Source organism: Narcine bancroftii, chromosome 12 (genome assembly GCF_036971445.1).
Source record: "Narcine bancroftii isolate sNarBan1 chromosome 12, sNarBan1.hap1, whole genome shotgun sequence".
NCBI lineage: Eukaryota > Metazoa > Chordata > Chondrichthyes > Torpediniformes > Narcinidae > Narcine > Narcine bancroftii.
Genome location: NC_091480.1, coordinates 61,789,670 through 61,805,100, shown reverse-complemented (window position 1 = coordinate 61,805,100; position 15,431 = coordinate 61,789,670). Strand labels below are relative to the sequence as shown.

The window sequence follows — 15,431 nt, the reverse complement described above, 5'->3', positions numbered from 1 at the left end:
CAGCTGTGGAGATCGACTCCTCAGCTGGTCCCCCCTCCCGTCAGTGTTATTTTTGTCTTGAGCATCGCGCATGCGCGGTTGCGCACTTTTGTTTGGCTCCGTGAGCCATTTCTGTAGTCCCGAGTTCGGGGTTTCAACTGACCTCAGGGAGCGGGCTTTTCTCTCCTCGGCGGGCCTCCTTGTCCAGGTAAGGCTTTCACCTTCTTCTTCCGACGTCTTTTCTTCTTCTCTTCTTCCCGTTGCTTTTGGCTTTTCTTTCTTCGCTGCCATTTTCTCCACACCTTTACTTTCACTTTATTTTGGTTTTTGTGTTTGTGCCTTTGTTTTTTCACTGTCTTTTTTTTCCTTTTCCAGAGAGGGCTGGAGTTCCCCGACTGGCCACTACTCCATCACGTGACTCCTCCACCAAAACTAATTTTAATTTTCAATTTTTTTTATTTTTCACACTATAAACCATATTGATCAAGTTACATACATTCTTCTTCTTAAATATATAGTGTCGTTTTCTCCCCCCCCTTCCCACCTCCCCCCCTCCCTCCCTACCTCCCCACCCATTCATTTAAAGTTCAGAAAATAGGATACATTAAACCCGTCAAACAATGTTGTCACTCAATAAAAACAAACAAGAAATTCCACTGAGTCAGTTCTTTTCATTCTCTGCTCCTTCTGTCATTTTAGGTGGTAGATGTCCCCGGTAGGTTTTCTCTATTATGTTTCATGTATGGCTCCCATATTTGTTCAAATATTGTAATATTATTTCTTAAATTATATGTTATTTTTTCTAATGGAATACATTTATTCATTTCTATATACCATTGTTATATTCTCAAGTTATCTTCTAATTTCCAGGTTGACATAATACATTTTTTTGCTTCAGCTAGGGCTATCATAACAAATCTTTTTTGTGCACCATCCAAATCAAGTCCAAATTCTTTGTTTTTTATGTTACTTAGGAGGAAAATCTCTGGGTTTTTTGGTATATTGCTTTTTGTGATTTTATTTAATATCTGGTTTAGATCTTCCCAAAATTTTTTCACTTTCTCACATGTCCAGATTGCATGAATTGTTGTTCCCATTTTCTTTTTACAGCGAAGACATCTGTCAGATACTGTTGGGTCCCATTTATTTACATTTTGAAGTGTAATATATAGCCTGTGTATCCAGTTATATTGTATCATACGTAACCTCGTATTTATTGTGTTTCTCATAGTTCCTGAGCATAACTTCTCCCATGTTTCCTTCTTTATCTTTATGTTTAGATCTTGTTCCCATTTTTGTTTAGTTTTACCATTTGTTTCCTCATTCTCCTTTTCTTGTAGTTTAATGTACATGTTTTTTACAAATTTTTTGATTATCATTGTGTCTGTAATCACATATTCAAAATTACTTCCCTCTGGTAACCTCAGATTGCTTCCCAATTTGTCCTTCAAGTAGGATTTCAGTTGGTAGTATGCCAATTTTTGTTCTTTGATCCCTTTTTTCTCCCAATTTTTAAAGGAAAGGTTATCTATTGTAAAAGGGATTAGCTGATTTTGCATCAGTATTAGTTTTGGTAGTTGGTAATTTGTTTTATTCCTTTCTACATGAATCTTCTTCCAAACCTCTGGGTTGGTCATCTGTTGTTTCTTTGATTTCTTTTTACTCTCTTCTTTCTTGCTCTTGTTATTTTCTGTGTTTTCCTCTTGCTGTTTTGTTGTGGCTGTCATTCTGAGCTGTGGAGATCGACTCCTCAGCTGGTCCCCCCCTCCCGTCAGTGTTATTTTTGTCTTGCGCATCGCGCATGCGCGGTTGCGCACTTTTGTTTGGCTCCGCGAGCCATTTTTGTACTCCCGAGCTCGGGAGTTCAACTGACCTTAGGGAGCGGGCTTCTCTCTCCGCGGCAGTCCTCCTCGGACAGGTAAGGCCTTCACCTTCTTCTTCCGACATCCTTTCTTCTTCTCTTCTTCCCGTTGCTTTTGACTTTTCTTTTTTCACTGCCATTTTCTCCACACCTTTATTTTCACTTTATTTTGTTTTTTGTGTTTGTGCCTTCGTTTTTTAACTCTCTTTATTTTACTTTTCTGGAGAGGGCTGGAGTTCCCCGACCGGCCACTACTCCATCACGTGACTCCTCCCCACCAAAACTAATATTGACGCAAAATCAGCTAATCCCTTTTACAATAGATAACCTTTCCTTTAGAGAATGGGAGAGAAAAGGGATCAAAAGAATAGAAATTTTTTTTTCGTGAAATTAATTATTATCCTTTGAACAAATGAAGGATAAATATAATATAACTCATGATACAATGTTTGCATACTACCAACTGAAAACCTACTTGAAGGACAAATTGGGAAACAGTCTGAGGTTACCAGAAGGAAGCAATTTTGAATATGTGATTACAGACACAATGATAATCAAAAAATTTGTAACAAACATGTACATCAGACTGCAAGAAAAGGAGAACGAGGAAACAAATGGTAAATCTAAACAAAAATGGGAACAAGATCAAAACATAAAGATAAAGAAAGAAACATGGGAGAAGCTATACTCTGGAACTATGAGAAAGACAATAAACACGAGGTTACGTATGATACAATATAACTGGATACACAGGCTATACACACCTCAAAAGTTAAATAAATGGGACCCAACAGTATCAGACAGATGTTTTCGCTGTAAAAAGGAAACAGAAACAACAATTCATGCAATTTGGACATGTGAGAAAGTGAAAAAATTTTGGGAAGATCTAAACCAGATATTAAATAAAATCACAAAAAACAATATACCAAAAAACCCAGAGATCTGCCTCCTAAGTAACATAAGAAACAAAGAATTTGGACTCTATTTGGATGGAGCACAAAAAGGATTTGTTACGATAGCCCTAGCTGTAGCACAAAAATGTATTATGTCAACCTGGAAATTAGAAGATAACTTGAGAATACAACAATGGTATATAGAAATGAAGAAATGTATTCCATTAGAAAAAATAACATAATTTAAGAAATAGCATTACAATATTCGAACAAATATGGGAGCCACACATGAAACACAATAGAGAAATCCTACCGTGGACTTCCACCACCTAAAATGACAGAAGGAGAAGATAATGAAAAGAACTGACTCAGTAAAATTTCTTGTTTATTTTTATTGAGTGACAACATTGTTTAATGGGTTTAATGTATCTTATAGATTGAACTTTAAATAAATGGGAAAGGGAGTGAGGGAGGGAGGGGGGAAAAGAGGGAGAAAACGACAGTATATTTAACAAAAAAAATGTCGGTATGTATTTTGGTCAATAAGGTTTATAGCGTGAAAAATAAAAAATTTAGAAAAAAAAGATTCGTTCGGCAGGTGTGGATTAAAACCAAGACCAGTTACTTAAATCGACCTAGTACTAAAATCTGTCTTTTACAAGAAGCTGAAAGTTTTGATTTCTAATCTATACTGACTATATTTACTTTATGTATCTGAAATAGTATTTATTATATATTAGCCATTATTTAGGGGGCAGAATGTAAAGGTTAATTTTGTCCCTGTCTCTTTAAGAGACTATTGTTTGTAGTGTTACCATAGTGACTATGATGTAATATGTTGTAATATCCACCCAGGCTAACGGCTTGGTCTCATTGTACAAGATGTGAAGGAAGCGTGAGTACGAGAAATATTTCTTTAGGTTTTTGTATCTCTCTACATATCTTTGTATCTTTATTATGCAATATATGCTTCGTTATTCACCATTATGAAAGTCTTAAAGCGAAGCTATACAAAATGTTTATCTGTTCAATCAATGAATTAAAACTACATAAAGTAACAGCCACAGAGTTTGATTTGTTGGATTAAAGAAATTGAAATTCAGGATATCACAGCTCACGCTTTGGAAGATGATACTTTAAATTAGGATATATTAGAATAAGGAAAGTGTCGTCTGGACCACATACATCATTGGGCACCAGGAGTGATGGGAGACAGTTCCCCTACCCCGTGTCTGGACACAACATACGTCACCTGGCACCACATATGTCACCAGGCATCATGTACGTCGTGAGGCACCATGAACGTCACCGGGCATTGTGTACATCACCAGGCACTAGGAGTGATGGGAAACTGTTCCCTTGTCCTGTCTGGGCACGATGTACATCACCGGGCACCAGGAGTGATGGGAGACTGTTCTCTACCCTGTGTCTGGGCACCATGTAAGTTTCCATGCCATAGGGAAGGATGTGGGCTTCACCCAGATTCCCACCATGTGTATGGAACCAAAGTACAAGGGCACCAATGGGGGCTATTGGTCATGGATGTACCCAATGTGGGTATCACCCTGTTACCCACCATGGTGTGGCCACATCATCTGTGCATCGATACCCAACAAGACCCTTAACCTGACCACCACCCTCATGTTAATGTATCAGGTTGTATAGTTCCAAAAATTGAGGCCACCAATGGGTGTTTCACCCTGATGCCTGCCAATGTACGTCTGCATCAGGGCTGTGTGTGTTTCCAAGTGCCACCCTGTACCCAACAGATGCTTCACCCTGACCACCACCTTCTTGTGGCTGCAATCTGGCTGTGTGTGGAACCAAAGTACGAGGTCACCAATGGGGGCATGGACATACCCAACATGGGCATCACCCTGATACCAACCATGGTGTGGCTGCATCAGGCTGTGCATCAAACCAAGTGCTGCTCTGTGCTGAGGTTCTACCTGTTCCAGGTGCTGTGAAGGATGAGCCTGACCCTGTTACCATGGTCTGTCCCAGTCAGCTGGACTTTGCCCCACCATGGAAAAGTTTTTTCAGACCAACACCTTTCAGCACAATGCCATCAGGCAATGGTCAGAACAGAGCAGACACTAAGAGACACAGTGGGGTGATTCCCTGACCAGACTGTTCAGGTCATCTGGCAGAATACTTCATCGCCAGTGCTCATAAACAGGCACCAAGACTAGGCCTGGCTAGCAGTGAGAGAAGCTCTCCCGGTCAGATCCTTCCTGTACAACTGGAGCATCAACCACAACACACGTTGTCCCCGAGATGACTGAGGTTGAGGGGAGATAGTTGCCCACCTCTTTGCAGAATGCAGATTTGCTCAGAATGTGGGGTAGGATGCAAGGGTCCTTGTCACAGTTCATCCCCAGCAGCAGCGTGACAGAGGACTCTCTGATCTGCGGGCTGCTCCCAGGGACACACACAGTCAGAGATCCAGAACTGCTGGAAGATCATCAACCTCGTGAAAGACTGCCTTTGGCCTGCCCGAAAGATGTTGGTCTTTCAGCAGACTGAGATATCGGAACAGGAATGCTGTTGATTGACACATTCTAGGCTGCAGGATTAGGTGCTGAGGATTGCAGTCCTTCTATTACAGGGCATTGAGGGACTGAGACCTGGGAAAGCCCCCCAGAGACAGGTAGACTGGGTTAGCACTCCTTCCTCCCATTACCGGACATTGAGGAGCTGAGACCTGGGGAAGCCCACCAGGGATATGTTGACTGGGACTGTATTCCTTCCCCCCAGGCCTCTTGGAGTCCAATAGCAAACTCCAACAGAGGATAGTCATGTTTGTGACATTCAGGTTTTGTGAAGGGGAGAAGCAGGAAATGGGCAGGTTTCTGGAGTAGCTCAGAGTTGGGATAATTACTCTGACCAGGCTGGTGAAACTGGCTCTTGGACCATGGACTCCTGATCCGACCGAGCTGTGCTCCTTCCAATTCCACCCCCTCCTGTCATCCCTCCTGCCCATCACCCTTCCCCACACATCACCCTCTGGACCCAGACCACAGGAAACATCTCCACACCCAATCTATCAAGCCCTCTCAATATTTGCTGTTTCAATGAGGACCCCCACCATCCTTCTAAACTCCAGTGAGGACAGGCCCAGAGCCGCCAGACACTCCTCATACGTTAACCCTCTCATCTCTAGCAGCATTCTCGTAAACCTCCTCTGGACCCTCTCCAACACAAGCACATCCTTGTAGATGGTGGCATCAAAGTGCTCACAAAATTCCAAATGTTGCTGATAAATACTCAGCCTTGCATCTTTGCTTTTGTGTTCTGGACCTGCAAATTGAATACTAACGTTGCATTTTCCTTGGTTGCTCCAGACTCGACCTGCAGGTTAACCATCAGGGAATCCTGAATGAGGACTCCCTAGTCCCTGTCAACCTCTACTCACTGAAATCTCTCCCCATTTTAGAAAATTGTCAACTTTATTCCTTCTCCAAAATGCATTGACACGGATAGACAGATACACACACACACACACACACAAATGGACACAGATAGATAGACACACACATACAGATACACACAGAGAGATAGACAGACAGATACACACACAAACATACTGATATACACACAGAGATGGACACATACACAGAGATGGACAGACACACACGCACGGATGGACACAGACAGACACACACACACGCAGATGAACAAAGACAGACACCTATAGAGATGGACAGAGTTTGCTGTGAAAGGTAAAGAAGACTTGCTCTTTTATTTCAATGTAGAAAGGATTTTGTTTAGACATAAACAGTTGTAGAAGCAGAACAATTACAGGAGGAGGGGCTGTGGTCACACACCCTAGGCGAAGATGGTCTCCTCTCGCCTCTTCTTGGTGAGGATGGTGCCAGGTTTGTGCTGTGCATCTGGGTGATTGGAGAGCTCTGGTGGGCAAGATGAGACTGGACTCTCCAGGATGGCTTGCTTCAGGTCATAGAAGACAGAGGAGTCCTCTTTGGTCAGGAAGGTGATTGCCACTCCGCTCTTCCCTGCTCGTCCTGTACGCCCAATGCGATGGATGTAATCTGTGGAGGGGGTGGAAAGGTGAGAGAGCCAGACACATCAGCATTCAACCTCGAGTTCTATAGCAGACAGGGCCTTCAGCCCATCTCCTCCCTATCCGACTGAGCTTGTCAATGGATTGAACAGTAGCCCATGCGGCTGCAGAGGCTGTGGGGGCTGGAGGTGAATCCACGGACACTCAGTGTCTCTGAAGGGACTCTCTTTTGCTTCTCTTTCTCTTGTTGTTTGAGGCACTGGGCAATGCTCATGGAGACTCTGTCTTACGGCAGGCAGATGTTGAAGCATGCCATGTATATCATGTGACAATAAAAGAAACCTTTGAGGTGGTTTCATGTCCCTGTGTTCGTCCCATCCCCCTCTGAACCTTTCCCATCCACGGACCTATCCAAATGTCTGTTAAACGGTGTAATTGTCCCCACCTCCAGCTCGTTCCACACACCTACCACCCTCTGTGTGAATAGGGTACCCCTCAGCTCATTGGGAGGCACAGCACAGAAGCAGGTCTTCAGCCCACACTGCCATAATGACCACCATACCTGTCCACATTAATCTCCTGCCTCCATTAACTTCATATCCCTCTATTTCCTGCTCATTCAACTCACTCTCTGGATGTCTCTTCCAATGTTGTTCCTGTTCCTGTCTTCTCCAGCAGCTCATTCAACACTTCTCTGTGTGAAGGCCCTTTGAAATGTTTCCACTCTCACCTGAAGCCAATGTTTTAGACTTCCCTCACCGTGAGAAAGATTCTGATATCTCCCCTTCTACTTCCTCCCACAACTTTATAAACCCACACACACTCCAGCAAGGATGGACGCTCCCTCTGCTACCCGTCCAGCCTCCCTTCTGATTTTATATACCTCTGGCTTGTCACAGGAGCAGGGACATCCCGTTACAACTGTCCAAGACGTTGGAAAGACCACACTTGGGAGTATTGTGGTCAATTTTTGGCACCCAGCTGTAGGAAGGATGTAACTGAGTTGGAAAAGGGGCAGGAAAGATTCACCAGGATGTTCCCGGGGCTGGAGTTACAGGGAGAGGCTGGGACTTTTCTCCCTGGAGGAGGCTGAGGGGGGGACCCTCTAGAGGTTTATAAAGCCATGAGGGGCATGGATAAGGTGGGTGGTCACAGTCTTTTCCCCAGGGTCGGGGAGTCTAAAACTAAAGGGACAGGTTTAAGGGGAGAGATTTAAAGGGGGCCTGAGGGGCACCTTCTTCACACAGAGGGTGGTGGGTGTGTGGAACGAGCTGGAAGTGGTGGAGGTGGGGACAAACATACCGTATAACAGACATTTGGACAGGTCTGCGGGTGGGAAAGGTTCAGAGGGAGATGGGCCGGATGCAGGGAAAGGTCCACATTCTATTTCCATGCTGTAGAACTACAACTCCTCACCCTCTGACACTCCAGGGAGAAAAGTCCCAGCCTTTCCACAGCCTCTCCTTGTTATTCCTTCACTCAAATCCCAGGAACTTCCTGGTGAATCTTTCCTGTACCTTCTCTGGTGGGTGCCTAGAACTGTACACACTACTATCAGCACTAACTGGTGTTGGGTCTAGGACGAACCTTGCGCCCCTCCCATTTGTGCATTGAGGTTTGGGGCCAGGAATCCACCTAGTGAAGCTGCCATTCCACCTTTTGTGCAGAACTTCTGGTGAGTAGCCAGGCTGTGAGGTCAGGCTGGAATGGAAGGTGAGGACAGACTGGCAGAGCCCCTGGCACTTCCCCGCCCCTCATGTTCCAAACAGCAGCAGCAAAGATCAGTTACCTTCGATGTTCTTTGCCATATCGTAGTTGAGAACCATGGACACATCGTGGATATCGATACCACGTCCTGCCACATCTGTTGCCACCAGGATATCCTTGGCGCCAGCCTTCAGATTAGACAGAGCAAACTCTCTCTGTTCCTGACCCTTTCCTCCGTGGAGTGTACAGGCATTATACTGTGGAACGGAAGGGGGGGGGGGGGGAAGGAGGAGGTTTAACAAGGTGGCACAGAGACGACGTGGGCCAGACCCGCATGTAGCTTCTCCTGCACTGCCCCCTGGCCCCATTCCCCAACCCATCCACTTGCCCCATCCCCCAGCCCGCCCACTCGCCTCATTCCCAACACGCCCACTCGCCACTTCCCCCACCCCATCACACCCCCTGCCCCATCATGTCCCCTCGCACCCTCCCCGCCCATCCCCTCTCACCACCCCATCTCCAAACTCGTTCCTCATCCCCTCACCCCCTTCCCTGTCGCACCCTCACACCGCTCCATCCACACCGTCCCATCACACACTCTTGTGATCAGACACAGAGTGAAGCTCCTTCCACACTGTCCCATCACACACTCCTGGGGTCAGACACACAGTGAAACTCCCTCCATACTGTCCCATCACACACTCCCAGGGTCAGACACACAGTGAAACTCCCTCCACACCGTCCCATCACACACTCCCGAGGTCAGACACACAGTGAAACTCCCTCCACACCATCCCCTCACTCAGTCCCGGGGTCACACAGTGAAACTCCCTCCATACTGTCAAATTACACACTCCCGGGGTCAGACACAGAGTGAAACTCCCTCTACACTGTCCCATCACACACTCCCAGGGTCAGACACAGATTAAATCTCCTTCTACACCATCCCATCACACACTCCCGGGGTCAGACACAGTAAATCTCCCTCCGCACCGTCCCATCACACACTCCCGGGGTCAGACACAGAGTGAAGCTCCCTCCATACTGTCCCATCACACACTCCCGGGGTCAGACACAGTAAATCTCCCTCCACACTGTCCCATCACATACTCCCAGGGTCAGACACAGAGTGAACTCTCGGTCTGCATCTCTGGGAGGAGATTTAAAACATCTGAAACAGAATCTGAATCAAAAGGAGGTTTTGTGTGAGCATTGTGGGAGTACTCTGGCAGACCACACTCAGAAGAAGTTTGCTTGCGGGTTTAGCTCTGCTGATTCCAACTAAGCAGTTCAAGTAATTAGCTGGCAGTGAACTAATCCATCGTGGAACTACTCCTTAAACAATGAACATCGGTGAATCTACCACTGGTTCATCTTTGATTAGCTTGCACGATCAGTTGTTGCCGACATTCGGTGGCATCTCAAAGGCCTGAGAGCCTCAGCCTCACCTTCAAGGAGTTCGGAAGCTTTGGAGTGGATGGGTGTGGGGAGAGGGGTGGAGAGGAGAGGGAGCCAGTTTGCAAAGCATACGGGGATTTCTGTTCATCGCTCTGCTAGTTCATCGTCCACATATAGGACTCACATCTCAGACTCTCATTTTGACGTGGGGAATATGGGAGGTGCGCTCCGAGAAGGATTTCAGATGCATAACATGAGATATTTCCTCTCCTCTTTTGAACTTTTGATGTTTTACAGTGGTCTAGTTTGTTTTCTTGTAAATATGCCAACCCATCTTCCGAAAGACCCAGGCCCAAAGGGGTAGAGCTGGGCCAATTACTTCAGTGACCCCTGTGGTCAGGAGGGATGGGAGGAGAAGGAGAGAGCGCTGGAGGGGGATTGGATGAAGAGAAGGGAGGGGTAGACGAGAGGGGAAAGGAGGGGTAGACCTGAAGGGAGGAGTAGACAAGGGGGAGGGGAGGTGAGGGGTAGATGTGGAGGGGGAGGGGAGGAGTAGACGAAGAGGATGGAGTGAGGGGCAGACAAGGGGGAGGGGAGTAGATGCGAAGGGAGAGGGGTGGGAAGGGGTAGATGAGGAGGATGGAGGGACGGACAGGTGGACGAGGAAAGGTGGTCTGTGAAGACAGGCCCCCGCCCCCCAGTGGCCGGGACTGAACATGTTGCACAAAGGGGTTGGGCCAGGGGGTTCACCTACCCCCATTTTCTCCAGTGACTTGGCCAGGACATCACAGCCCTTCTTCTGGTTGACGAAGATGATTATCGGTGGGTCAAATCCTTGTTCCAGCAGAGACAACAGCTTCTTCCTGACAATACAACAGATCACCATCAGCATTAGGGCAGGACACTCAACCGATCTACTGCCTGGTACACCGGGAGAGGACACTCAGCCCATCTACTGCCTGCTACACTGGTGCATGGGAAAGACACTCAGCCCATCTACTGCCTGCTACACTGGAGCAGGACACTCAGCCCATCTACTGCCTGCTACACCAGGACAGGACACTTAGCCAATCTACTGCCTTCTACAGCAGGACAAAACACTCAGCACATCTACTGCCTGATACATCGGGACAATACATTCAGCACATCTACTGCCTCATACATCGGGACAATACGTTCAGCCCATCTACTGTCTGCTACACCAGGGCAGGGGGAGGATACTCAGCCCATCTACTCTCTGCTACACCTGGGGAGGGAGAGGACACTCAGCCCATCTACTGCCTGTTATACTGGGGCATGGGAAGGACACTCAGTCCATCTACTGCCTGCTACACCGGGACAGGACACTTAGCCAATCTACTGCCTTCTACACTGGGACAGGACACTCAGCACATCTACTGCCTGGTGTATCGGGACAGGACATTCAGCCCATCTACTGTCTGCTACATCGGGGCAGGGGAAGGGTACTTAGCCCATCTACTGTCTGCTATACCAGGGTAGGGAAGGACATTTAGTCTATCTACTGCCTACTATACCAGGGCAGGGGGTGGACACTCAGCCCATCCACTGCCTGCTAATACAGGGACAGTTAAACATTCAGGCCTCTTTCCCACACAGGCGTGCTGCATCTGCTCTCTGACTGAAACTCCGTCTCCTTCCTCCATACCCTGTGCTGAATCTAACCCCATCCCCCTCACCTCTTCTCGCCCTCTGACATCAGGTACACCCGCTGTTCCACCCTCTCGTGAGGCTTCCCTGCAGAGCCGATGTATACCACGGCGGGTCTGCGCAGGTAGCTGCGGGCCAGTCTCTCTACTGAAGGAGGCATTGTGGCTGTGAACATGACTGTCTGTGGAGAGAAGCAAAATAGGGTTCAGAGAGTGCAGCTGTTCCTGGGAGTCTGAACTGTCCGGGGGGAGGGGAGGGGCCCGACCTTTCTCGGGGGAGTCTTACCTCTCCTGGAGGGGGGTGAGGGGAGAGGAGATTGTGGGGAACTGACCTGTCCCTCTCCCTCCATTCTTCCCTCGGCCCTCCTCACCCACCTCTCTCTCTCTCTCTCCCCCTCCCTAATTCCCTCCCGTCTCCTCCACCTCTCTACCCATACAACACTCTTCCCTCCACCCCTCTCCCCACACCCCTTTCTCTCCCGGCCTCCCCCTATTCTCTCCCCTCCCCATCCTTCCCTCAGCCCTCCCACCTTATTCACCCCTCTCCCTCCCTCACCTATTCTCTTCCCCTACTCGATCCCCACCCATCTTTCCAACCCCTCTCCCTGCACATCCACCCTTCCCAAGACCCCTACCCACTCCCACCACCACCCCCTCACCATCCCTCCCCATCTCCCCCAAACCTGTCCCTCCCTAACCCCATCCCTCCCTCACCTGTCTGTACTTGTGCTTGCCCAGTTCGAAGTTGGCCATCATTTTGTCAGGATCCTCAGCCTCGTCAGAGTCTGGTTTCTGGTTAGTGACGGGCATGTGCTCCAGGATGCGTTGAACGTCAGGCTCGAAGCCCATGTCGATCATGCGATCAGCCTCGTCCAGCACCACGTAAGTGCAGCGGCTGAGGACTAGGTAGCGGTTCTCCAGCACATCGATCAGCCGGCCAGGCGTGGCAATCACGATCTACACGGAATAGGTGGGGGTGAGACCAGGCGATGACCGTCTTGGCTCCGCTGCCCCCACCCCCCACCTCGACGTCCCTCCCTCCCTCCCCCTCACCACCCTGCCACCTCACCATCCCTCCATGTCCCCTCACCCAGCCCTATGTCCCACACCTCACACCCCATTCGCAGCCGGAAACCCTGATCCTCGCGGGAAATGCCCCCGATCACAGCCACCGTGCGGATGCCCAGAGGTTTGCCGAACTTGATGGTTTCCTCTTCAATCTGCTGGGCAAGTTCACGGGTCGGGGCAAGGATGATGGCATAGGGGCCTTGGTCAGACTCCTCAATCCTGTCAACGGAAGCACAGACACTGAGGGCAGAGCCAGGATGGGGGGGTAAAGGGGAGGGCGGGGGTATTGGGGTGGGTGGGGAGGCAAGGTTAGGGGGGTAAAGGGGAGGGTGGGGGGCAAGGGCAGGGTGATGGTGGGGGGCCAAGGGATGTCGAGGTGGTGACCGATCAGTATGGGGAAGGTTAGTGACCTGTTCCTGTCCAGTGTGGGAAGGTCAGTGAACCCGCATCTGTCCAGTGTGGGAAGGTCGGTGAACCCTTCTATACCTGTCTAGTGTAGGAAGGTCGGTGACCCCATACCTGTCAAGTGTGGGAAGGTCGGTGAACCCTTCTGTACCTGTCCAGTGTGGGAAGGTCGGTGAACCCTTCTGCACTGTTCAGTGTGGAAAGGTCAGTGACCCTGTACCTGTCAAGTGTCGGAAGGTCGGTGACCCCGTACCTGTCAAGTGTCGGAAGGTCGGTGACCCCGTACCTGTCAAATGTCAGAAGGTCGGTGACCCGGTACCTGTTCAGTGTGGGAAGGTTGGTGACCCCGTACCTGTTCAGTGTGGGAAGGTCGGTGACCCCGTACCTGTCCAGTGTTGGAAGGTCGGTGACCCCGTACCTGTCAAGTGTCGGAAGGTCGGTGACCGCGTACCTGTCAAGTGTCGGAAGGTCGGTGACCCCATACCTGTCCAGTGTGGGAAGATTGGTGAACCCTTCTGCACTGTTCAGTGTGGGAAGGCCAGTGACCGCATACCTGTCCAGTGTGGCAAGGCCAGTGACCCTGTACCTGTCCAGTGTGGGAAGGTCGGGGACCCTGTACCTGTCTAGTGTGGGAAGGTCGGTGACCCCACACCTGTCCAGTGTGGGAAGGTCGGTGACCCCGCACCTGTCCAGTGTGGGAAGGTCGGTGAGCCCGTACCTGTCCAGTGTGGGAAGGTCGGTGACCCCGTACCTGTCCAGTGTGGGAAGGTCGGTGAACCCTTCTGTACCTGTCCAGTGTGGGAAGGTCGGTGAACCCTTCTGTACCTATCCAGTGTGGGAAGGTTGGTGAATCCTTCTCTACCTGTCCAGTGTGGGAAGGTCAGTGACCCTGTACCTATCCAGTATGGGAAGGTCAGTGAACCCTTCTGTACCTGTCCAGTTTGGGAAGCGTTGTTATCCACACGAGCAGTGGTATGAGGAAGGCTGCCGTCTTGCCGCTGCCAGTCTCAGCCACGCCAATGATGTCACGGTTCTGCAGCCCAATGGGGATGGCCTGGCGCTGAATCGGTGTCGGCTCCTGTGGAGACCAGCAGACTAATTATCTCCCTGCACTGTAGGGACGGATTTCTCCCCACACGTCATACACAGTCAGGTACAGCCCACATATTAGATAGACACACATCCACAGATACACACTCACACTGCACACAGACGCAGTCCCTGTACCCCCCACACACAGTTTCAATACACCACATGCGGTCCCCGTTCCTATATATCACACATGCAGTCTCTGCCCTGCACACATGGCAAAGGCATGCTGAAATGATCAAATGAAATGAGCAACATCCAGTCACAGCCACCTGCGCAGACACATACAGGGACACACACAAGCGAACATGAACTGAAGTGTGTGTGTGCACATGCAGGAACACCCATTCGTGAACGGTAAAGTCACCAAAATCAATTCATCAACGGAAAAAAAAAAATCACTGACCATCTAATTCACTGATGGAAAATTCACCGATGAGCTTTTTAATTATCAATTAACACCTACTTAAAATCTTTATTAAAGGACACATCAAAATTCATTAAAAATTAAAACATTATACTCACTTTTTTCATTCATTCAATTGTCGGTGAATGATCCCCACCAGCAACATTTCACCTGTCAGCTGGGGTACCGTAAACGGCCTTCCCTTGGCTCAAACCATTGCCGACAGTCTGCTTCTGGTCCACCCACTCTGGAGCTGAGAGATTCGCGCTCACCACCAACAGGATTTAGGGTGGTGGGAAGCAAACACTACCAGCCAGAGCAGGAGAGTGGAGTGTCTATGGTCCATGGGGGTGCGTGCCCACTCTGCCCTGTGTGCGGTGCACCCTCTCAGCACCATCTCTCCAGCAGTTGAAGCTGCCAGGGTGCTTCCCCACCCCTGGCTGAACACTCCTCTGCATCGCTCTCCTCCTCTCCATCACTCTCTCAGTCCTAGTAGTATCTGCAATTCATGTTCACAGAGGTCTCAGTCATCATCTGACTCCTCCTTGGGCTTCCCTTCCACTTACTCCTCCAACCCCCGACTACGGGGAGGGGGATCGTTATAGACCAGGACCATGGCATGAAATCAGCCCGGAAGTGGCGTCCAGCCATACATCTCCGCGAGGAGGGTAGTCTGGCGGTGAGGTGGGGGAAGAACTAGCACAAGCAGCCACGGGAGCAAAGACATTTTTCATTTATTCAATTGTCGGTGAATTTTCCAGTGAATTGATTTTGGTGAATTTACCTATAACCCATGTGCGTGCACACGGGCACATCAACACCTGTAAGCACACAGGCACACACACAGGAACACCCGTGCCCGCATACATACCCATGCGCAGACACAAGAACATTCACGCGCACACTTGTATGCACACAGAGCCCATGGCGGGAG

At 49.1% G+C, this 15,431-nt stretch overlaps 1 protein-coding gene across 3 annotated transcripts in view; it reads right to left on the bottom strand.

Annotated features, from left to right (window-relative positions):
- Positions 1–6,456: 6,456 nt before the first annotated feature.
- Positions 6,457–15,431, bottom strand: part of ddx23 (DEAD (Asp-Glu-Ala-Asp) box polypeptide 23) — a 33,236-nt gene continuing 24,261 nt past the window's right edge. For all 3 annotated transcript variants that reach the window (XM_069906338.1, XM_069906340.1, XM_069906339.1), the window contains 7 exons: positions 13,935–14,080; positions 12,639–12,816; positions 12,244–12,486; positions 11,560–11,711; positions 10,617–10,725; positions 8,547–8,721; positions 6,457–6,785 (listed from right to left, as the gene is read on the bottom strand). In XM_069906338.1, coding sequence (XP_069762439.1) covers positions 6,562–6,785; positions 8,547–8,721; positions 10,617–10,725; positions 11,560–11,711; positions 12,244–12,486; positions 12,639–12,816; positions 13,935–14,080 — 1,227 coding nt within the window. In that variant the 3' untranslated portion in view covers positions 6,457–6,561. The remainder of the gene's footprint in view (positions 6,786–8,546; positions 8,722–10,616; positions 10,726–11,559; positions 11,712–12,243; positions 12,487–12,638; positions 12,817–13,934; positions 14,081–15,431) is intronic.